The 25,556-nt window shown below is 41.6% G+C and overlaps 2 protein-coding genes across 6 annotated transcripts in view; one reads left to right on the top strand and one right to left on the bottom strand.

Moving 5' to 3' along the window:
• Positions 1–25,556, bottom strand: part of MTLN (mitoregulin) — a 1,146,577-nt gene that overhangs the window by 359,805 nt on the left and 761,216 nt on the right. The gene's annotated exons all lie outside the window — the stretch shown is intronic.
• The window catches only part of ACOXL (acyl-CoA oxidase like), a 294,217-nt gene that overhangs the window by 153,682 nt on the left and 114,979 nt on the right, over positions 1–25,556 (top strand). The window contains exon 10 of the mRNA XM_050753124.1: positions 16,585–16,738. Coding sequence (XP_050609081.1) covers positions 16,585–16,608 — 24 coding nt within the window. The 3' untranslated portion in view covers positions 16,609–16,738. The remainder of the gene's footprint in view (positions 1–16,584; positions 16,739–25,556) is intronic.

The raw sequence follows: 25,556 nt of genomic DNA, 5'->3' as shown, positions 1-25,556 counted from the left end.
AACCAATGACAAAAACCACATGATTATCTCAATAGATGCAGAAAAGACCTTTGATAAAATTCAACACCCCTACATGCTAAAAACTCTCAATAAACTAGGTATCGATGGAATGTATCTCAAAATAATAAGAGCTATTTATGACAAACCCACAGCCAATATCATACAGAATGTGCAAAAACTGGAAGCATTCCCTTTGAAAACCGGCACAAGACAAGGATGCCCTCTCTCACCACTCCTGCTCAACATAGTATTGGAAGTTCTGGCACCAATAATAGACAAACAGCCAAATCATGAGTGAACTCCTATTCAAAATTGCTACAAAGAGAATAAAATACCTAGGAATCCAACTTGCAAGGGATGTGAAGGACCTCTTCAAGGAGAACTACAAACTGCTGCTCAAGGAAATAAGAGAGGACATAATCAAATGGAAAAAACATTCCATGCTCATCGTGAAAATGGTCATACTGCCCAAAGTAATTTATAGATTTGATGCTATCCTATCAAGATACCATTGACTTTCTTCACAGAATTAGAAAAAACTACTTTAAATTTCATATGGAACCAAAAAAGAGCCCGCATAGCCAAGACAATCCTAAGTCAAAAGAACAAAGCTGGAGGCATCATGCTACCTGACTTCAAACTATACTACAAGGCTACAGTAACCAAAACAGCATGGTGCTGGTACCAAAACAGAGAGATAGACCAATGGAACACAACAGAGGCCTCAGAAATAACACCGCACATCTATAATCATCTGATCTTTGACAAACCTGACAAAAACAAGCAATAGGGAAAGGATTCTCTATTTAATAAATGGCATTGGGAAAACTGGCTAGCCATATGCAGAAAGCTGAAACTGAACCCCTTCCTTATACCTTATAGAAAAATTAACTCAAGGTGGATTAAAGACTTAAACATAAGATCTAAAACCATCAAAACCCTAGAAGACAACTTAGGCAATACCATTCAGGACATAGGCATGGACAAAGACTTCATGACTAAAACACCAAAAGCAATGGCAACAAAAGCCAAAATTGACAAATGGGATCTAATTAAACTAAAGAGCTTTGGCACAGCAAAAGAAACTGTCATCAGAGTGAACAGGCAACCTATAGAATGAGAGACAATTTTTGCAATCTATCCATCTGACAATGGGCTAATATCCAGAATCTACAAAGAATTTAAACAAATTTAGAAGAAAAAAACAACCACATCAAAAAGTGGGTGAAGGATATGAACAGACACTTCTCAAAAGAAAACATTCATGCAGCCAACAAATATATGAAAAAAAAAAAAAAGCTCATCATCACTGGTCATTAGAGAAATGCAAATCAAAACCACAATGAGATACCATCTCACACCAGTTAGAATGGCGATCATTAAAAGGTCAGAAAACAACAGATGCTGGAGAGGATGTGGAGGAATAGGAATACTTTTATGCTGTTGGTGGGAGTGTAAATTAGTTCAATCATTGTGGAAGACAGTGTGGCAATTCCTCAAGGATCTAGAACCAGAAATACCATTTGACCCAGCAATCCCATTACTGGGTATATACCTAAAGGATTATAAATCATTCTACTATAAAGACACATGCACAGATATGTTTATTATGGCACTGTCCACAATAGCAAAGACTTGGAACCAATCCAAATGCCCATCAATGGTAGACTAGATAAAGAAACTGTGGCATATATATACCACAGACTACTATGCAGCCATAAGAAAAGGATGAATTCATGTCCTTTGCATGAATAGAGATGAAGCTGGAAACCATCATTCTCAGCAAACTAACACAGGAACAGAAAACCAAACATCGCGTGTTCTCACTTGTAAGTGGGAGTTGAACAATGAGAACACATGGACACAGGGAGGGGAACATCACACACCAGGGCCTGTTAGGGGGTGGGAGAGCAAGAGGAGGGATAGCATTAGGAGAAATACCTAATGTAGATGACGGGTTGATGGGTGCAGCAAATCACCATGGCACGTGTATACCTTTGTAACAAACCTGCACATTCTGCACATGTACCCCAGAACTTAAGCTATAATAGTAAAAAAAATCACACTTTGTCTTGTATGGTTCTATAGGTTTTGACAAGGACATAGAGCTGTTCCACTTCAGTATCAAACAACATTGTTCCACCTCCCCGCAAATTCCCTTGTGCTGTCTTTTATAGTTAACTCCTTCCCACAGTCTTACCCCCAGCAACCTGTATTTTAGTTTTTCCTTTTCTAGAATGTCATACACACAGAATTGTACAATATGTAGCCTTTTGGATCTACCTTCTTTCACTTAACAAAATGAATTTCAGATTCATCCATATCATTGTGTGAGTCAATATTTTCCTACTTTTTATTGCTGAGTAGTATTCCATTGTATAGATGTACCACAGGCTGTTTATCCATTTAACTGGTGAGGAACATGTAGGTTGTTTCTAGTTTTTACAGTTATAAATAACTACTAAAAACTATTCTCAACAAGTTTTTGTGTGAATATAAGGTTTTGATTGACTAGGGCAAATACCTGTAAGTAGGACTGGTAGGTCAAGTGTTAAGTGTATGTTTAACTTTATAAGAAATTGCTAACATGTTTTCCAAAGTGGTTGTATCATTTTGTGTTTTCATCAGTGATGTATAAGGGTGCAGTTGTCCTGCATCCTTGCCAGCCATTGTTATTGTCAGATTTCGTTTTGATTTTTATTTGTTTTCTGTCTTTCTGATAGTTGTCTCTAATAGTTCGTAGTTTTACATTTTTATTACACTAATAACTAATAATGGTTAGTGTCTTTTCATGTACTTATTTGCCATCTGTGTATCTTCTTTAGCGAAGTGTCTGTTCAGGTCTTTTATCAATTTTTCAGTTGAGTTGTTTGTTTTCTTGTTGAGTGCAAGAGTTCTTTGTAGGTTCTAAATAGACTTTTTGCATCATATTTTTATTTGCAAATGTTTTCTCCGAGTTTGTCACTTCTTTTTATTCTCTTAAGAGTGCCTTAATAAGAGCAATAGTTTTAAATTTTGGTTTGGTTCAATGGCTTTAAATTTTGTTTTTTTCTTGAAATTGGGTAGTGTCAGCTCTCTAATGTTGTTCTTTTTTGAGAATTGTTTTTGCTATTCTGTTTTTGGCCTTTGCTTATATATTTTAGAATCATCTTGTTAATACCTATGAAAAAGATAACTGATGTTTTTCTTGGGATAGTATTGACTTAGAAATCAAATTGGGGATAGTCTGCCTCTTAATATTGAGTCTTTCAATACATGAACACTGTATATCTTTTCATTTATTTAGATCTTCTTTGAGTTCTGTTTTGAAGTTTCCAACATACAAACCCTACTCATGTTTTATTACGTTGATACCCAAGCATTTTAGCTTTTTGAAGGTACGGTTTATTTCTAACATGTAGGAATACTGTTGACTTAGTTCTAGGAGCTTTTGTTGTGTAGATTTTAATAAACATAGGACTTTTCAGATTACCTAATTTTTTGAGTGCTTTTCAAATTTATTTTATCTAATTGGTCAAATTTATGGCGATAGTGTTGGTTGTAGCATTCCCTTTTCTTTTTAATGTCTGTGGGATCAGTACAATTTCTCCCCTTTCCTTCCTGATGTTTTATGTACTCTTTCCTTATCCCCACTGTTTTTTTTTTTTTTTTTTTTTTTTTTTTTTTTTTTGAGACGGAGTCTCGCTCTGTCGCCCAGGCTGGAGTGCAGTGGCCGGATCTCAGCTCACTGCAAGCTCCGCCTCCCGGGTTTACGCCATTCTCCTGCCTCAGCCTCCCGAGTAGCTGGGACTACAGGCGCCCGCCACCTCTCCCGGCTAGTTTTTTTTTGTATTTTTAGTAGAGACGGGGTTTCACCATGTTAGCCAGGATGGTCTCGATCTCCTGACCTTGTGATCCGCCCGTCTCGGCCTCCCAAAGTGCTGGGATTACAGGCTTGAGCCACCGCGCCTGGCCTATCCCCAGTGTTCTGTCTGTCTCATATCGCTTTGGGTAGAGGCCTGTCAATTATGTTGCTTTTTCCATATTTTATGTGATTGATTTTCTCTATTTTTAATTTAAATTTCATTGCTACCTGCTCCAATCTTTATTTCTTTCCTTCTGCTTGCTTTAATTTGCTCTCTCTTGCTCTCTCTCTCTCCCCGTCTCTGTGTCTCTATATATCCATCCCCCTCTCTTAAGGTGAAAGGTTAGGTTACTGCTTTGAGACATTGCTTCTTGCCTAATATCATCAATCCACACTAAAATTTCTCTTTAAGCTTGGCTTTAGCTGCATCTTTCTCATTTTGATATGTTGCATTTTCATTTAGTTAAAAATAGTTTAAATTTCTCCTTAAGACTTACCTTTCCACCCCCGAATTATTTATAACTGCTGCCATGGTCCAATAACATCCTTTGTATGAATTTTATTCTTTGAAATGTATGGCTCAGTATAAATAGTGTTCTGTGTACACTTAAAAAGGATGTGTGTTTTGTTGTGGTTGGGAAGACAGTGTTATAAATGTCAATTAGGTCAAGTTGGTTAATTGTGCTCTGCAGATCGTATATATCATTATTGGTTTTCTGCTTACTTGTTTTGTCAACGACTGCAAGAAGCGGGTTGGCATTTTCAGTTATAATTATGAATTTGTTTATTCTTTCAGTTTTATCCATTTTTTCCTCAAATATTTTAAGTTTTTTTTTTTTTTGGTTGTTGTTTTGGTGCATACACATGCAGGTTTATTTCTTCTTAGAGAATTGACTTATTTGTCATTATATAATTTCTCTGTTGATCCCTGAAAGTATCCTAGTCCTGAAGTCTACTTTGTCATATTAATATAGTTACTCTGGGTTTCCTAAGTGTTTTTATGGTATGTCTGTCTTCATACTTTTAACCTACCTGTATCATTACAGTGGGTTACTTGTAAACAGCATGTAATTGGGTCTTGCCTTTTTATCCAGTTTTACAATTTCTGGCTTTTAAATGGTTTGTTTAGACAGATTGCGTTTAAAGGGATTGCTGACATGTTTGGATTAAAATCTATCATATTGATAGCTGATTTTTAATTTTCTCTCCTTTAATGTTTTTTTTCCATTTTTCTGCTTGCTCTTGGTTGAGTTGAACCTATTATTCCATTTTATCACTTTTATTGACTTATTTATACATTTAGAAAACATACTTTGTTGACCCAAGGTTTACAATATACATCTTTAATAAATCATAGACTACCTCCAAATAATACTGTTCTATTTCCCAAGTAGTGTAAGAATCTTACACAGTGTATTCCCAATTCCTCCTTCCCAGCCTTTTTGCTATATATTACTTTTAAGTCTAGGGTGTGTCTCAGGGATCCATCGTGTGTATATTAGCTCCCTAGGTGATTCTAATGAGCATTCATAGTTGAGAATCACAGGATCTTTTTAGGGAGCTTCCTAGCATGACCTGCAAACTTCACAAAGAGAAAACAGGCAACAGTGTTATATTATCATGAAAGTTTAAATCAGATCCAAATAACTTGATGATGAAACCGGAAAATTTTTCATATGCATGCCAAAGGAAAGCAATTTCTTTCTTTGAGTTTTCCCCAGTGGGACTTGTAACTGTTACAGAGGCAGGACTCTGCATACATTTGCTTCTCAGTCAACTATTTACACGTTTGTGACACAGAAGTTATTAGACTACATAAGAAAGAGTTGCTATCTATTCTACATTTATAAATATGTATCTGTCATGTATTTATAACAAAGGTGTTACATGTATTGACATGTTTCCTTTTTCTTCAGCTTTTTTAATATTTTGGCTTGATTTAAGCTTGATTTTGTAAGTGCTGTGTTACACTGTTAATGAAAATTAAAGTTTCTCTCAATCTTAGTTAGACACTCTCCAAGTACCTGTATCAGAGACGTAGAGAAATGTCACAGTTCTAGCTTTAGGTTTCAAGGAAAGAAACAAGAGGTGATCAATAGAAATTAAGTAATTGATTAAAAAAAGAACCCCAGAACCCTTACCACGTGCCATTCATGAGTGCCACATTGAACACGACAGATCGACACTTGCCTTCACCAGCTGTCAGTCTAATTGCCCCCAAGGACTTTCTAAATTTCTTGACTTGGGCCTCCTTGCACCCTCCATGGTCTCTGGCCCAGCTCATTGTCCCCATTGTATATCTGCAGCTTCTTTCCTTCCTTCCTGCTTCTTTCATTCCCTGTCTCCCCCCATCACAGTAGGGGGTTGACTCATGGAAAATCTGGTCATAGGAATCCCCAGGAAGGCAGTGTCCCAATTAGGGGAAAGAGGCTGCCTTTATTTTAACACAAGCCCAGGAAAAATTTGGCACATTCTGTGACAATATTTTGGTTTTCTAGTTTGTTCCTAGTTTACTGTCCCTGCTACCTGTTTTCCAACTTGTAAGGAAATAGCTTCATAAAACTGGTTGAAACATAACAAAATTTTATGCTAACTACCTCCCTGCAACACACATCTTTTCTTTTTCTTTTTCCTTTTTTTCTCTACTAAGGGTGTCACATCTTGATATAGGGCCCATCTCCTAACTTTCCATGAATGTAGGCTGCCAGTCCATTGGTTTCAAGGTTCAGGGTCTGGGTAAGTGGAGGTTTGACTGGTTAGATGTTTATTCAATGCATTTGATCCTACTCAAGTGCAAGGAGAGTATACATCTTTAAGTGTACAGGTCTGGAGTTAGGTGAGCAGGACATGGACAGTTTCCAGACTATCCTGAGTTCAAATCCCAGTCTCTCCACTTACCATCCTTATGAGCAATTACTTAAATTTTCTGGATGTGCATTCCCTCATTAGAAACAGAACGTGAGGCCTGGTGCGGTGGCATATGCCTGTAATTTCAGCACTTTGGGAGGCCGAGGGCAGAAGTTCGAGACCAACCTGGCCAACATGGTAAAACCCTATCCCTACTAAACATACAAAAAAATTAGCTGGGCGTGGTGGTGGGGGCCTGTAATCCCAGCTACTCAGGAGGCTGAGGCAGGAGAATTGCTTGCACTCAGGAGTCAGAGGTTGCAGTGAGCCGAGAACTCACCATTGTCATCCAGCCTGGGTGACAAGAGTGAGACTCCATCTCAAAAAAAAAGAAAGAAAGAAAGAAAGAGAAACAGAGCATGAATGTCAGTACAGATATACCTCAGAGACATTGCAGGTTTGGTTCTAGACCACTGCAATAAAGTGAATATCACAATAACATAAGTCATAATTTTTTTGTTTCCCAGTGTATGTAAAAGTTATATTTACACTGTACTACAGCCTATTAAGTGTGCAACAGCATTATGTCTAAAAAATATACATACCCTTGTTAAAAATACTTTATGCTAAAAAATGCTAATGAGCATTTAAGCCTTCAGTGAGTTAATCTTTTTGCTGGTGGAGGGTCTTGACTTGATGTTGATGGCTGCTGACTGATCAAGTTGGTAATTGCTGAAGGCTGGGGTGGCTATGGCAGTACCGTAAGATGACAATGAAGTTTGCTGCCACAATTGACTCTTCCTTTCATGAAACATTTTTCTGTAGCATCTGATGCCATTTGGTAGCATTTTACCCACGGCAGAATTTTTTTCCAAAATTGGAGCCAATCCTTTCAAACCTTGCTGCTGCTTTTTCAACTAAGTTTACATGACATTTTAAATCCTCTTTTGTTATTTCAACAATGTTCACAGCATTTTCACCAGGAGTAGATTCTGTCTCAAGAAACCACTTTCTTTGCTCATTCATAAGAAGCAGCTCCTCATCTGTGAAAGTTTTATTATGAGATTGCAGCAATTCAGTCACATCTTCAGACTCCACTTCTAATTCTCATTCTCTAGCTGTTTCCACCATATCTGCAGTGACTTTCTCCACTGAAGTCTTGAACCCCTCAGAGTCATCCATGAGGGTTGGAACATCAACTTCTTCCAAACTTCTGCTAATGTTGGTATTTTGGCCTCCTCCCATGAATCACAAATGTTCTTAATGGCCCTTAGAATGGTGAGGAAGGTTTTCAATTTACCCACATTCATAAGAAGAATCACTATCGATGACAGCCATAGCCTTATAAAATGTATTTAATAAATAACGAGATTTGAAAGTCAAAATTGCTCCTTGATCCATGGGCTGGAGAATGGTTGTTGTGTTAACAGGCATGAAAATGACATGTATCTCCTTGTACATCTCCCTCAGAGCTTCTAAGTGACCAGGTGCATTGTCAATGAGCAGTAACATTTTGAAAGGAATCCTTATTTCTGAGCATTAGTTCTCAACAACAGGCTTAAAATATTCAGTAAACTATGCTGTAAACAGATGTGCTATCAACCAGGTGCTGTTATTTCATTTCTAGAGCACAGGCAGAGTAAATTCAGTATAATTCTTGACGGCCTGAGGATTTTTGAAATAATAAATGAGCATTGGCTTCAACTGAAAGCCACCGGCTGCATTAGCTCCTAACAAGAGATTCTGTCTGTTCTTTGAAGTTTTAAAGCAGGTACTGATGAAAGTCCTAGATGGAAACGTCTTCCAAGGCTGTTTCATCTACGCTGAAAATATGTTGTTGAGTGTAGCTACCATAATCACTGATTTTAGTTGGATCTTCTGGATAACTTGCTACTTAACTGTAGCTTCTACATCGGGACTTGCTACTTCACCTTGCAATTTTATGCTATAGAGATGGTGTCTTTCTTTAAAATTCAAGAACCAATTTAGCCTCAAACTTTCCTTCTGTAGCTTCCTCACTTCTCTAAGCCTTTGTAGAGTTGAAAAGAGTTATGACCTTGTTCTGGATTAGGCTTTGGCTTAAGGGAATGTTGTGATTGGTGTGATCTTCCATCCAGACCACTAAAACTTTCTCCAGATCGGCAAAAGTCTATTTTGCTTTCTTATCATTTGTGTGTTCACTGGAGTAGCACTTTTGATTTTCTTCAAGAACTTTTCCTTTGCATTCTTGGCCAACTCTTTGGCACGAGAGGCCTAACTTTCAGTCTTTCTCAGTTTTCAACATGCCTTCCTCACTGGGCTTCTAGCTTGCTTTCTTTTTTTTTTTTAAAGCATTTCTAGCTTTTGATCTAGAAAGACATATAACTCTTCCTTTCACTTGAACACTCAGAGGCCACTCTAGGGTTACTGGCCTAATTTCAACATAGTTGTGTCTCAGAGAATAGAGAGGCCTGAGGAGAGGGAGAGAGATGGGAGAATGGCAGGTCAGTGGAGCAGTCAGAACACACAATATTTACCAGTTAAGTTCACTGTCTTTATTAATTGTTTTGGATGCTCCAAAACAATTACAATAGTAACATCAAAGATCACTGATGACAGATCACCATAACAGATATAATGATGATGAAAAAGTTTGAAATATTATGAGAATTACCAAAACGTCACAAAGACACAAAGTGAATATGTCCTGTTAGAGAAAGGGCTCTGATAGACTTGCTCAGTGCAGGGTTGCCACAAGGCTCAAGTTTTAAAAAGTGCAATATCTACAAAATGCAATTAAATGAGGTATTTCTGTACCTACTTTGGGTTGTCAAGGGATTAAATAACTTAACACATGAAATGGGCTTAAGACAGGGTCTGGCATATCATACATGCTCCAGTGTGGCAGCAAGGAGCAGGCCCTCTGTGACCCTACTTTTGGGGTCCTAATCCTGATCTTGCCATTCGCTAATTGTATAACTTTGAGAAGGCTGCTGACATGCTGTGCCTCAGTTTCCCCATCTATAAAATAGGAATAATAATACCTGACTTAGAGGGTTATTAGAAGAATTGAATGAGTGAATATTTGAACATGCTTAGATTAGGGTCTGGAGGATAATAAATGCCTGATAAATGTTAGCTGCTATTGCCATCCCCCCCAGGACCCTCAAACTTTCTATCCCTCCATCCCACCAGTTACCACATTGTGATGATTTTTCCTCCTACATTGAAATTACTCAAAGCCTTCTTTCCCTGTCATGTCTCCCCGACCATGCCTGGTTGCACACTCCCTCCCCATTCAGCCTGGTCCTCTTCAAATCCGTTCTCCAGGAATCACCAGCCCTCTACCTGAAATGAAATCTAAATTCCTACTTGCCAGCTGCCACCCTCCTGGGGCCTTCCAGCATCTTCTGTACTGGGTTATATTAGTTTGTTCTTTTGCTGCCACAAAGAGCTACCTCAGATTGGGTAATTTATGAAGAAAAGAGGTTTAATTGACTCATAGTTCCACAGGCCTAACAGGAAGCATGACAGGAAGGCCTCAGGAAACTTACAATCATGGTGGAAGGCAAAGGGGACGCAATCACCTTTTTCATATGGCAGCAGGAGAGAGAAGGAGCAAAGGGGGAAGTGTCAGACACCTTTAACCAACCAGATCTCGTGAGAACTCACTATCACAAAAACAGCCAGGGGGAAGTCCACCCCCATGATTCAATCACCTCTCGCCAGGCCCCGCCCCCAACACATGGGGATTACAATTCAATTCAAGATGAGATTTGGGTGGGGACACTGAGCCAAAGCAAATCATGGGGCGAACTCAAGCTCCCACATGTGGCCCTGGGGTGCCTTCCACCTGCCGGGCCTTCCCACCTCCACCCCACCCCCACCTCTCTGTCCTCTACTGAGGACTCCACACCTGTCCTATGCTCCTGCTGTGACCTTTCTTACAGACCTCTTTCCCCTCACACTCTCGCTTCGCTCACCTGATAAGTTAATGCTTATCTTTTGAGACCCAGTTGAGGCTGCCAACTTCCCTAAGACACTCTCCCAGAGCCCCTTCTGGAATAAGGAGCCCCCATATAAGCTTCCTGGAGCAGCAGCCTGGGCCCGTCTTGTCATTGCACTGTTACTTTTGGTTTGTGATTATAAATTCTGTGAGCACAGAAGTTGTGGATCCTTAATTTGGCATCATCACACCTAGTAGTGTCTGTCTCTGCACAGGTTAATTCACCTACAAAATGAAATTGCCTTGTGTAACTACATCACACCTGCCTGTGGGGTTGCTTGGAGCTTTGCTTTTAAATCATTTGATCATCTTTGAAACATACATTTCTGAAGGGTCCATGAGGTAACTGGCCAAGGAAGCTGGGAGCTGATATCTCCCTTTGGAATCATCTAGTGGGATTTGCTACAGGGACGAATTTCCTAGCTTAGAAAATGGTTAACAATTTTTAAACATCAGTATTTTCAGTGCACCAGCCAAAGTGAGTATTTTAGGGTCTGCCTCTCCTCTTTATTCCAGGCCAAATGGGCAGCTCACACAGTCCAGGATGCATCTCAGGGAAGAAGGGGCCACAGCATTGTCCCTGCTGCTGTCTTTCAACTGGATTCACTTGTTCTCTTGGGCAATCTCCATTTACCCAATACCTGTAATGGTAAAATTAAGAAAATAGCTAACACATATTCAAATGCTTGCCATTTACCAGGCACTGTCCTAAGATTTCATGTGTAGTAACTCATTTAATGTCTCAAGACAAATCAACAGGACAGAGATTTTTCTCTCTGTTTTTTTGATTAATGTTACAACAGCAGCTGAAGTGATGCCTTGCACAAAGTTAGACTTTGTGAATATTTGTTGAATAAATGAATGAGTGTAATAACCCTTCATAGTCTGCAGAAATTCACCAGTCTTCTCTGTTAAAAAATGAAGTTCAGGATAGTTAAGCACCTTGGATGTTACTCATCCCTGCCATTTTTGCACTAGACTTTTAAAAATATGATTCTAATAGCTTATTGCCAAAAAGTCTAGTTTGGTCTTTTTATACAAAATAAACTTTTATAAATAGAATCTTGCCATCTCATTGACTTTTTGGTTTTAGATATATTGCGGTATTTCTCATGAATCTTACCATGATGGCGTGTTCTTGATATTGTTTGGCTGTGTCCCCACCCAAATCTCATTTTGAACTGTAGCTCCCATAATTCCCACGTGTTGTGGGAGGGACCCAGTGGGAGATAATTGAATCATGGGGCCAGTTTCCTCCATACTATTCTCATGGTAGTGAATAAGTGTCATGAGATCTGACGGTTTTATAAGGGGAAACCCCTTTCATTTGTCTCCCATTGTCTTCTTGCCTGCCACAGTGTAAGACGTGCTTTTCACATTCTGCTATGATTTTGAGGCCTCCCCAGCCACATGGAACTGTGAGTCCATTAAACCTGTTTTTCTTTATAAATTACCTAGTCTTGTGTATGTCTTTATCAGTGGTGTGAAAACGGACTAATAGAGTAAATTGGTCCCAGGAGAGTGTTGTGCTGCTGTAAACGTAGCCAGTGACTTTAGAACTGGGTAACAGGCAGAGTTTGGAACAGTTTGGAGGGCTCAGAGGAAGAAAGGAAAATGGGGAAATGTTTGGAACTTCCTAGAGACTTGTTAAAAGGGCTTTGACCAAAATGGTGATAATGATATGGACAATGAAATCCAGGCTGAGGTGGACTCAGATGGAGATGAAGAATTTGTTGGGAACTGGAGTAAAGGTGACTCTTTCTATGTTTTAGTGAAGAGACTGGTGGCATTTTGCCCCAGCCCTAGAGATATGTGGAACTTTGAAATTGAGGGAGATGATTTAGGGTATCTGGTGGAAGAAATTTCTAGGCAGCAAGGCATTCAAGAGATGACTTGGGTGCTGTTAAAAGCATTCTGTTTTAAAAGGGAAACAGAGTATAAATGCTCAGAAAATTTGCATCCTGAAGATGCAATAGAAAAGAAAAACCCATTTTCTGAGGAGAAATTCAAGCCTGCTGCAGAAATTTGCATAAGTAATGGGAACCAAATGCTAATCCCCAAGACAATGGGGAAAATGTCTCCAGAGCATGTCGGAGACCTTTGCAGCAGCCCCTCCCATCACAAGTTGGGAGGCCTAGGAGGAAAAAATGGTTTCATGGGCCAGGCCCAGGGTCTTCCTGCTGTGTGCAGCCTAGGGACTTTGTGCCCTGCATCCCAGCTGCTTCAGGCTCAAAGGGGCAAAGGTACAGCTGGAGCCATGGCTTTAGACGTACAAGCCCCTCTAAAGGGAGTAGTACCTTCCATGTGGCGTTGAGCCTGCAGGTGCACAGAAGTCAAGAGTTGAGGTTTGGAAACCTCTGCCTAGATTTCAGAGAATGTATGGAAATGCCTGGATGTCCAGGCATAAGTTTGCTGCAGGGGCAGGGCTCCTCATGGAGAACATTTGCTAGGGTAATGTGGAAGGGAAATGTGGGGTTTAAGTCCCCACACAGAGTCCCCACTGGGGTACTGCCTAGTACAGCTGTGTCCTCCAGACCCCATAATGGTAGATCCACTGACAGCTTGCACCATGCACTTGCTGCACTCACCACCAACTTGTGAAAGTAACTGGGGTGGGGAGCTGTACCCTGCAAATCCAGAGGAGCAGAGCTGCCCAAGACCATGGGAACCCACCTCTTGCATCAGTGTGACTTGGATGTGAGACAAAGAGTCAAAGGAGATCATTTTGGGGCTTTAAGATTTGGTCACCCCACTGGATTTTGAACTTACAGGGCACCTGTAGCCCTTTGTTTTGGCCAATTTCTCCCATTTGGAACAGCTGTATTTACCCAGTGCCTGTACCACCATTTTATCTAGGAAGTAACTAACTTGCTTTTGATTTTACAGGCTCATAGGCAGAAGGGACTTGCTTTGACTTGCTTTGTCTCAGATGAGACTTTGGACTGTAAACTTTTGAGTTAATGCTGAAGTGACTTAAGACTTTGGGGGACTGTTGGGAAGGGATGATTGGTTTTGAAATGTGAGGACATGAGATTTGGGAGGAGGGGCCAGGTGTGGAATGATATGTTTTGGCTGTGTCCCCACCCAAATCTCATCTTGAATTGTAGCTCCCATAATTCCATGTGTTGTGGGAGGGACTCAGTGGGAGCTAATTGAATGATGTTGGCAGTTTCCCCTGTACTCTTCTTGTGGTAGTGAATAAGTCTCATGAGATCTGATTGTTTTACAAGGGGTTTCCCCTTTCACTTGGCTTTCATTCTCTCTCTTGCCTGCCATCATGTAAAACGTACCTTTTGCCTTCCACCATGATTGTGAGGCCTCCCCAGCTATGTGAAACTGTGAGTCTGTTAAACCTGTTTGCTTTATAAATTACCCAGTCTCAGGTATGTCTTTATTAGCAGTGTGAAAACAGACTAATACAGTTCTAACACTTTGTTTAATCTGTTCTTTGAATGGATGTAATCCATAAACAAATACCTTGCATTTCTTGAGACATCACCTATTAAATAAACATGTTTAGAAATGAGAAATAATTTTGCCTCCAGAATCCCTATTTCCTAATTTATGTTTTGGGTCACCATGGGTTTCTCATATCAGATTTTCTTAAGACATGCTCCTCCTGTACTCTAAAACACACTGAACATGGAAGACTTCTCAGACTCCTTGGTTAAACAAATATAAGGGTACAACAAAGAATAAGAGCCACTGGTGCACCTCTCCATCTGGCAGCTGGAAGCTTGGCTGGGGTCTCTCACAATCCATTTCTTAAAGACTATTTGTTTCTTATTTCCCACCTATTTCCACCCCTGGGGAATGGGGAGAGGTGGGGGTGTGTGTGATTGGAGAGATCAATGGGGAATCATGTATACATTTTGTTAATGTCACAGCCTGGAGCATGGGTGATGATAATATAGCATAGATGAAAATGCCAAAAACTTGCTCAGGGCACTGACAGGAACATTGTTTATAATGAAAAGAGCATGCTATTTAGGAATAGAGAGGCCTGGGTTTAAATCCTAGCTCAACCCTAACACATATGGGACCTTGACTTAGGTAGGTTTACCTCAGTTGAGCCTCAGTTTTCCCGACAACCCTATGAAATAGGAAATTATATCTCCATTTTACAGATGCAAATTCAAACCATAAGGAGATACCATTACATATACACTAGAATGACTAACATTAAAAAGACTGTAAAGACCAATTGTTGGCAGGAATGTAGAACAACTATAATTATTATACACCGCTGGGAGGAGTGTAAAATTGCATAACTACTTTGGAAAAATTATTTGGCAGGTTCTTAAAAAGTTTGAAATGCATCTACCATATGACTGAGCCATTTCACTTCAATATATTTTCTCAAGATAAATGAAGACATGTATTTTCTCTAAGAATTGTACATGAATTTTCCTAACAGTTTTATTTGCAATAGTCCCAAACTGGAAACAACCAAAATGTTCATCAACAAGTGAATGCATAAATGAATGTGATGAGTGCATTACATAGACTAGAGTACTACTAGCAATAAAACGGAACAACTATAAATACATATTGTAATGTGGATGAATTTCAAAACAGCATGCTGATTGAAAGAAGCAAGACAATACATACTCTGCAATTCAGTTTACTTAAAACACGTCTCATCTATAGTGTCAAAGAACAGATCAGTGGTTGCCTTGGGGTGGGAGTAAAGAAAGGAATGGACTGCAAAAAGACATGAGGCATTTTGTTCTGTAGCTTGATTGTGATGCTATTCTCATGGATGTGTGTACGGTTGTCAAAACTCTTCAAGTGGTGCACTTTGAATGAATGCATCATTGTAATATATTATTTCTCAATATTGTTGATTAGGGAAGAAGATAAGTTGTTTAAAGCAAAAATAGCCATGAGGTTTATAACACATGCAGAAGATCTGTATCTATATATATAAGAAGTATACATATCTTTATATATAAAATCTCAACAGTAGCAAAGTGAATGGGGGAGTGGAATTGAGGTATAGTTTATTGTTGTAAGGTACAGAATTTCCAAGGGAAGTGGAATTACAAAGTTACAAATACAAGAGGCATGTGAAACTTTTTTGTGTGTGTGGATAAAAGAAAATAATTTGGAACATGATCGTATGTGTGTAGACCAAAATAAGAGGAGAGTTGAGCCTAGGGGCCACTTTGTGCGGAGTCAAGGAGTGCCTAGACAGATGTCAGCGTGAGTAGTGAGGCCTATAAATGGATTGGAAGAAAAGTAAACTTGAAAAGAAAGCAAAGGAGAGGTTTTCCAATGGGAGAGCGATGTGGTGGAGACTCATGGTTGCAGGTACAGTCATGGTGCAGGGTGACAGTTTTGACAGACCCATGAAGACTTTGGTAGACTTTGGAGAAGCAGGTTTAACCTTGAGGTCTACATCAGATGCCCACAAGCCTCTGCTATTCCTGTGGTTAGTGTTTGCAGGTATAAATTTTTTTCTTATATTTCTTTTGACCTATTTGTCTTTGTATTTTGAGTGGCTTTCTTGTATAAAGCATCTAGTTGAATCTTGATTTTTAAAAAATCATGTCTGACAATCTCCAAATTAAATAGTACTGTTTAAACCATTTGCACCTAATGTAGCTATCAACAAACATAGAGTTTTAGAATATTATCCTGCAACTTTTTCTCTATTTATCCCATATGTTATTTGTTCCCTTTTCCCTCTGCTCCTGTGTTTCGTTGACTAATTGAATAATTTTTAGTATTCCGCAGGTAGTGTCTTAAATGTTATTTTTTAGTGACTATCTACAGTTTAAAATATGCATCATTGACATCATATTCTTTCCTCAAATAGCATTATAGCACTTCACAGATAATGCTCCTTCACACATGTGCTGGGTGTACCGCCACTTCCATCACACGTCTCTGCTTTGTCCCGCAGGTATGCCGGGGCCCTCGTGGATGAGGATGTCTTCCAGGGAAAGGAGCTGGTCAACAGTCACTCACTGCAGGCTCTGGTGGCGGGGCTGAAGGCCTACAGCACCTGGGAGAACATCCGCTGCCTGCAGGACTGCCGCGAGTGCACTGGAGGCATGGTGAGCCCCAAGGCCTGCAGCCCCTGTGGGTCCCCACGATACAACCCACCCTGGGGGAGCACTGTGGGGCGGGCAGAGAACATGCTTCAGAGTCGAATAGAAATCCCAACTGCCCATGACTCTGGGTTCCTTCCTGACCAGCCTCGTAGTCTTGTGTGTCTCCCTCATATGATGCTGCCAGGACTGATAGAGAACATGTTTGTAAAATGCTTGCCTGGCCCATGGAGGCACGCAATAAACATCATGAAACTTGGTGGGGCAAAGGTAGTAGTGGACAGTATGGGAAAGGGTCACTGAAGGTTCAGATGATCAAAGCTCTGCTCCAATGTTTTAATCCCTTGGGAGAACACAGGAAATGACCCTGAGGGTTTCCCTCACCCTGGGTGAGGACACAGGAGGCAGAGCATTCAGAGACTTCCTGGTGTGTCCCCAGCCCCAGTCTCAGACTGGATTGTGCAGTGAGAAGCACAAGGTGTGAGTAATCCCAATGTTAGTATTTGAGGGAGTTGAGGGGGACTCTGACAGCAGCTGGATCTGTGTGCAACCGTGAGAACAGAGGCCCTGCAGGGCTCTGCAGGTCTCCACAGGTGTCCACACCCATGTGAGGGTCCAGAGCCCATGACAAAGTGAACCCAAGTTGGGTGTCTGAGGGCAGGACATGTAGCATGAGGCTGTGGACCTGTGACGCGGTGGCACGGCAGAACTGCAGGATCAACTGTGCACTTCATTCGAATGCAGGCCAGATGTGGCAGCTACTGGAACTCCAGATCACACCCCCAGAGGAGAACGGAAAGAGGGAGCCCCTGTTGGTCTTTGGTCTGAATTTAATGCTGAACTTCATCGAATATTTGCTTAAAAACAGCACCTCTGAACGTGAAGGGGAAGACGAAGACCCATTCTCAGTAGAGAATGGGTCAAGGGCAAGTCAAGGGCAGCTGTAGAAAATAAAAGGGAAAGGATGAGTTTCCGGAAAGCCGATTCCCTGCCGTCCATATGGAGCTAACGGACCGCACAGAGGGGCAACGGTGAAGAGGGGCTGAGCCTTCATAAGAGGCAGAGGTGCGGGCAGAGCCTGAGGGCCTCTCCCATGCGATCCATGGTGTTTGTCCACCTGAAAGCCAGTGTGATCATTTCTTTTAGGCGGCTGAGTGAAGATGTGTCCCTGATGATGGTTGGGGGTGGGACATGTCTGCTTCCTTCCTATGGTGATATTGTGTGGGGTCCACATGGAAAAGAAAGGGAATGGAGAATAAAATAATAGCTGGCCTAGGGTGCAGCTGGCCAGGAGCTGAGGTCCTCCAAGGCAGCTGAGACAATGGCACGATGTGACTGTCCTTAGCTAAGGAGGGCCCTGCCAGGGGGCTGGTTTCTACCTGTGTCTCCAGGAGGTGGCTGTCCCTTCAATCCGCAGGCTGGGAGCAGCAGGGAACACAGCCCAGGGATTCGGGAGTAGAGTAAGAAAGTTAGGTCAGCAGGCGGGGGTACAACCTGAAGTGGCCCCGCAGGCAGGGGCAGCCCACACAGTGGGGGGTTGGGGCACTGCTGGGGGCCCTGAGCCCAGACACTGTGGCCTTGACAGGTGACTCAGCCTGAGTGCTCGCTCAGAACCCCCTACAGGCTCCTGGTCCTCTGGGCTCCCGTGGCTCATTCTCTTTCTCACAGTTCACAGACAGGCAGGCCCAGGGGTATCTCAACCCCAGGCCTTCATAGCCTCTGCCCAGAGACCCTCCTGTGCCCCTGTCATCCTAACCCTCGTCCTTTCGTCCTGGCCTCAGTGCTCATTCTGGGAGGCCATATTTCCCCTGGGTCCATGCTGAGCCCTGGCAGTGCCACCCGGAACAACCACCCTTGCCTGCTCTCCAGTGATCCAGCCTGTCATGTTCACCCGTGCTGCCGAGGACCACCCAGCAGTGCGGAAATGGCCCCACGCTGTTAGAGAAGACGCAGTCCATGCTGGAATGCCAGCTGCCCGGGCACGCTGCCTCACAGAGCTCTGCGCCCCGGAGCTCCTGAGCAGCCTGGGGCAAAGGGCCCTAGAAGGCAAATGCTGTGTCCTCTGCTCACAGTATTTCTGACACCAGACGTGTGGCTTTTCCATAACAACCGGTTCTCTAGTTCTCTGTGGACACCAATGGGGTGCTCTACAACAGTGGCCTCCCAACCTTTTTGGCACCAAGGACTGGTTTCGCGGAAGACAATTTTTCCACGGATGGTTTTGGGGGTGGGGGGTGCGGGGTAGGGGAGATGTTTTTGGGATGAAACTGTTCTGCCTCAGATCCTCAGGCTTTCGATTCTCATAAGGAGCGTGCAGCCTAGATCCCTCACGTGCACAGTTCACAATGGAGAATCTCATGGTGCCGCTGAACTGACAGGAGGTGGAGCTCAGGCGGTCATGCTCGCTCCCACCACTCACCTCTTGCTGTGTGGCCTGGTTCCTAATAGGCCACGGTCTGGTACCAGTCCGTGGCCTGGGGACTGGGGAAACCTGCTCTACAATTTAATTTATTCTGAGAACGACTACCTGGAGTGCATGCAGACTCCACAGATTAAGGCCTCAGTTCCATAAGTCTTCCCCCAACTTTGGATGCTAGTCACCAATAATGCTTCTCTGGGTTACCTGCACTGTTATTATTATTATTGAAACAGGGTCTCACTGTCACACAAGCTGAAGTGTAGTGGCACAATCACAGCTCACTGTAGCCTTGAACTCCCGGGCTCAAGCAATCCTCCTTCGTCAGCCTCCCAAATAGCTAGGACTACAGGCACATACCACTACACCAGCTAATTTATTTTTTGTTGAGATGAGGATCTCACTATGTTGCCCAGGCTGGTTTCGAACTCCTGGCCTCAAGTCATCCTCCCATCACACCCTCCCAAAGTGCTGGAATTACAGGTGTGAGTCATACCGTGGTCTACCCACACTTTTGCCTCACTTGTCTATAAATCAGGAGTTCCCATGACCCTCTCCTTAGGTTCAATAATTTGCTACAACAGCTCACAGTACTCAGGGAAACACTTAAATGTTTACTGGAAATAATTAAGGATACAGATAAACAGCCAGATAAAGAGATACATTGGCTGAGGTCCAGAAGGGTTCTGAGCACAGGAGCTTCTGTCCCTCTGGAGGTGGTGTGCATTGCTCTGCTTGGCACGAGGATGTGTTCAATAACCCTGGAAGCTCTCTGAACCACATATTTTAGGGATTTTTTTTTTTTTTTTGGAGATGGAGTCTCTCTGTGTTGCCCAGGCTGGAGTGCAATGGTGCAATCTCGGTTCGCTGCAATCTCCGCCTCCTGGGTTAAAGCAATTCTCCTGCTTCAGCCTCCTGAGTAGCTGGGATTAAGGCATGTGCCACCATGCCCAGCTAATTTTTGTACTTTTAGTAGAGATGGGGTTTTACCATGTTGGTCAGGCTGTTCTCGAACTATTTTAGGGATTTTTATAGAGGTTCCATCACATAGGCATGATCAGTTATTAACTCAATCTCTAGCTCCTCTGACCTTCCTGGAGGATGGCAGGGGTTTCAGGGAGGGCGATAAAAGCTCTGAGCTTCTAACCATGGCTTGGCATTTCTGATGACCAGCCCCCATCCAGAAGCTGTCCAGTAGCCCACTAGGAGTTGCCTCATTAGAACAAAAGATGCTCCAGCACCCAGGAAATTCCAAGAGGTTTAGGAACTCTGTGTCAGGAACCGGGGTCAAAGAGCAAATTTAGAACAAAGGATGCTTCTAGCATCCCTGTCACTCAGGAAATTACAAATGTTTTAGGAGCTCTGTGCCAGGAACCAGGGATGAAACAAAATGTACATTTCTTATTAGATCACAATATCATGGCCCTGATTTCCATTTTTGTTCCTTCCCTTCTCCTCCCCACTCCCAATCCACTTGACACCTAGCATGGAGATATTTGTAGAGGCACAAATATTTGTTGAAAGAAAAGAATGAGCATCTTCTAATTGTTTTAAGCTCATATGCACACACGCTGCATCTTCTTCAGGCTGGAACTCCCTGGGAGTGAAGTGTGGACTTGAGTCTGGGGGCTACTGAGAGGAAACTGAAGACCATCTCTTTTTGTGGCTTGTAGGACTAGGCACATCTTGCTTCAAAAAAATGTATTTCAACACACATTTACTGCCTTTGAAGCCAGTAATCCTGGGCATGACTTTGGGCCAGTTATTCCCACCCTATGCCTCAGTTTTTCCATACATAATATGGAGATAACAAGCCTTCCCTTGTAGAGGTTGTGGGAGTTAAATTCTATGAGACAAAGAGCATAAAATGCTTAACACATGGACTCCAGGAGTAGGAGCTGATGTTTCCTTGATGTGCCCAGGCTGGGGATTTGGAGAAAAGACATACCACATGGTCTCTTTTGCTTGCCATTGTACAAGGTAGACAGGTGGCTGCAGAGCCCAGCACGACAAGGCAGACCCTATGCAGCTGCAGGGGCTCGGAGTACTCAGTGTGAACTCTGGAGGGTCCCCAAGCAGTGCCACTTGAGCAACTTAAGGAATGAGCAAGAGCCTTCCAGGTGGGACTGGAGGACCTGCCAGGCAGGGGAACCTGAACGCAGGATGAGGGTGTGGGAGTCTGTGGTGCACTGAGGGACACCATGACAGGCTGGGTCTCAGTGAGGGTGCAGGGGAGGAAAGGAATAAAGGGAAAAAGTGGGAGCCAGACCTAGAGAAGGCCCTGAGCCTGTCTGCACAGCTGACTGCAGCAGGCACTCTGTGGTGCCTTCAGGCCCCAGCACCACATGGTGCAGCTCATGGAGTACATGGAGGCTCAGCCTGCAGCACTGCAGCATGGTGCTTGGCACATATGGACACTTCATGTCAGCTATTCTCACTTACTTCCATTTTAAAAATGAGTAAACTGAGGCTAGACCATGAGGGCAGTGAGGGCAGGAACCAAGTCCTTGATCACTACAGCCTAAATCTGACTGTTGTGTAGAATATTCAGGAGGTAGCTGTGGACTGAGTGATGACCAGCTGACAGACAGATGGACAGATAGACCAATGTGCAGAGACATTGAATGAATGAATGAATGAATGAGAAAGAAAGAAAAGAAAGAAAGAAAGAAAAGGAAGAAAGGAAAGAAAGGAAGGAAGAAGAAAAAGAAAAAGAAAGAAAAGAAACAAAGAAGAAAGAAAGAAAAGGAAGAAAGGAAGGAAGAAGAAAGAGAAAGAAAGAGGAAGAAAAAAGAGAAAGAGGAAGAAAGGAAGGAAGAAGAAAGAGAAAGAGGAAGAAAGAAAGAAAGAGAAAGAAAAAGAAAGAAGGAAAGAAAGAAAAGGAAGAAAGGAAGAAGAAAGAGAAAGAAAGAGGAAGGAAGGAAGGAAGGAAGAGGAAAGAAGGCAGGAAAAGAAAAGAAAGTCCTGTGTATCTGTTTTCTTTCTTACCCTTAAAACTTGGAATTAATCCGCAAAACTTGGCCCCCTTGATCTTTTCTTGCTTTATTATTTTTTTTACCCTGAACACTTAAAAAAACAAAACAAAACATGATTTTATTGTTACTTTTGGAGGGAGAAAGAACACTGTTGCCTACAGACTACTCATAATGACAGCAATGATGACATTCATTAGCTCTAAAGCCTGCACAACCCATCTTGACAGCTCATTTGTTGGGGACAAATTTTTGTGTTAGTGTGTCTAGTTTAGGAGATGGGGACTTGAGAAGAGAGGGGCATGAGAAATTATTGTACAATTTACCAAGATATGGGTGCATCTTGCACTTAATTTTTGCCGCTACTCTAGACATAGGGCCCTGTGAAATCCTTTTCCTCTAACTGCTGACTTCAGTGTTTGTTGCTATTGCCTAAAATGAGCATCATCTGTGGAGGGCAGCTTCTTGGCTGAGCAAAGTCTATTTGAAATCACATTTATTGCATTCTTTTTATCAATTCCAAAAGTAATGTATATCCATTGTAGAAATTTTTGAGAAAAAAAAAGCACAAAAAAGTAAATATATCCCCAAATTATGCTTCTCAGAGATGATTCTTACTGTCTGTAGTATATTCTTTCTGTGCAGTGTGTGTATGTATTTTAAATGTTATAATCCCCCCTAATTCACTTAGGACTTTATATGGATATTGCTTCAACTCTTTACTACAACCTTACTTTGAAGTAAAATTTTCATAGCTGGTGCCATTTATCTTGTAGGTGTACCATAATGCATTCAATCAATTCCTCAGCTTATGTCAGATTGCTCCACTATTATAAACAACACTATAGAAAACATTCTAGTACCTTGGTACCTAACTTATTTTTGTGCATACCTGGGATTGCTTTTTGGGAATGAAGTATTTAAATCAAGCCTTGATTTTGTATCCTGAGACTTTGCGGAAGTTGCTTATCAGCTTAAGGAGATTTTGGGCTGAGATGATGGGGTTTTCTAAATATACCACCATGTCATCTGCAAACAGGGACAATTTGACTTTCTCTTTTCCTACTTGAATACCCTTTCTTTCTTTCTTCTGCCTGATTGCCCTAGCCAGAACTTCCAACACTATGTTGAATAGGAGTAGTGAGAGAGGGCATCCTTATCTTGTGCCAGTTTTCAAAGGGAATGCTTCCAGTTTTTGCCCATTCAGTATGATATTGGCTGTGGGTTTGTCACAAATAGCTCTTATTATTTTGAGATACGTCCCATCAATACCTAATTTATTGAGAGTTTTTAGCATGAAGGGCTGTTGAATTTTGTCGAAGGCCTTTTCTGCATCTATTGAGATGATCATGTGGTTTTTGTCTTTGGTTCTGTTTATATGCTGGATTACATTTATTGATTTGCATATGTTGAACCAGCCTTGCATCCCAGGGATGAGGCCCACTTGATCATGGTGGATAAGCTTTTTGATGTGCTGCTGGATTCGGTTTGCCAGTATTTTATTGAGGATTTTCACATTGATGTTCATCAGGGATATTGGTCTAAAATTCTGTTTTTTTGTTGTGTCTCTGCCAGGCTTTGGTATCAGGATGATGCTGGCCTCATAAAATGAGTTAGTGAGGATTCCTTCTTTTTCTAGTCATTGGAATAGTTTCAGAAGGAATGATACCAACTCCTCCTTATATCTCTGGTAGAATTCGGCTGTGAATCTGTCTGGTCCTCGACTTTTTTTGGTTGGTAGACTATTAATTATTGCCTCAATTTCAGAGGCTGTTATTGGTCTATTCAGGGATTCAACTTCTTCCTGGTTTAGTCTTGGGAGGGTGTATGTGTCCAGGAATTCATCCATTTCTTCTAGATTTTCTAGTTTATTTGCATAGAGGTGTTTCTAGTATTCTCTGATGGTAATTTGTATTTCTGTGGGGTCGGTGGTGATGTCTCCTTTATCATTTTGATTGTGTCTATTTGATTCTTCTCTCTCTTCTTCTTTTTTAGTCTTGCTAGCAGTCTATCAATTTTGTTTATCTTTTCAAAAAACCAGCTCCTGGATTCATTGATTTTTTTGAAGGGTTTTTTTGTGTCTCTATCTGCTTCAGTTCTGCCTGATCTTAGTTATTTCTTGCCTTCTGCTAGCTTTTGAATGTGTTTGCTCTTGCTTCTCTAGTTCTTTTAATTGTGATGTTAGGGTGTCAATTTTAGATCTTTCCTGCTTTCTCTTGTGGGCATTTAGTGGTATAAATTTCCCTCTACACACTGCTTTAAATGTGTCCCAGAGATTCTGGTATGTTGTGTCTTTGTTCTCATTGGTTCCAAAGAACATCTTTATTTCTGCCTTCATTTTGTTATGTACCCAGTAGTCATTCAGGAGTGGGTTGTTCAGTTTCCATGTAGTTGAGCGGTTTTGAGTGAGTTTCTTAATCCTGAGTTCTAGTTTGATTGCACCGTGGTCTGAGAGGCAGGATACAAAATCAATGTGCAAAACTCACAAGCATTCTTATACACCAATAGGAGAAAAACAAAGAGCCAAATCATGAGTGAACTCCCATTCACAGTTGCTTCAAAGAGAATAAAATACCTAGGAATCCAACTTACGAGGGATGTAAAGGACCTCTTCAAGGAGAACTACAAACCACTGCTCAGTGAAATAAAAGAGGACACAAACAAATGGAAAAACATTTCATGTTCATGGATAGGAAGAATCAATATCGTGAAAATGGCCATACTGCCCAAGGTAATTTATAGATTCAATGCCATCCCCATCAAACTACCAATGACTTTCTTCACAGAATTGGAAAAAACTACTTTAAAGTTCATATGGAATCAAAAAAGAGCCCGCATTGCCAAGACAATCCTAACCCAAAAGAACAAAGCTAGAGGCATCATGCTACCTGACCTCAAACTATATTATAAGGCTACAGTAATCAAAACAGCATGGTACTGGTACCAAAACAGAGATATAGACCAATGGAACAGAACAGAGCCCTCAGAAATAATACCACACATCTACAACTATTTGATCTTTGACAAACTTGACAAAAACAAGAAATGGGGAAAGGATTCCCTATTTAATAAATGGTGCTGGGAAAACTGGCTAGCCATATGTAGAAAGCTGAAACTGGATCCCTTCCTTACACCTTATACAAAAATTAATTCAAGATGGATTAAAGACTTAAATGTTAGACCTAAAACCATAAAAACCCTAGAAGAAAACCTAGGCAATACCATTCAGGACATAGGCATGGGCAAGTTCTTCATGTCTAAAACACCAAAAGCAATGGCAACAAAAGCCAAAATTGACAAATGGGATCTAATTAAACTAAAGAGCTTTGGCACAGCAAAAGAAACTACCATCAGAGTGAACAGATAACCTACAGAATGGGAGAAAATTTTTGCAATCTACTCATCTGACAAAGGGCTACTATCCAGAATCTACAAA

Source organism: Macaca thibetana, chromosome 13 (genome assembly GCF_024542745.1).
Source record: "Macaca thibetana thibetana isolate TM-01 chromosome 13, ASM2454274v1, whole genome shotgun sequence".
Classification (NCBI taxonomy): Eukaryota; Metazoa; Chordata; class Mammalia; order Primates; family Cercopithecidae; genus Macaca; species Macaca thibetana.
The sequence above is the reverse complement of the archived record's forward strand: the minus strand, read 5'-3'. Positions and strand labels throughout refer to the sequence as shown.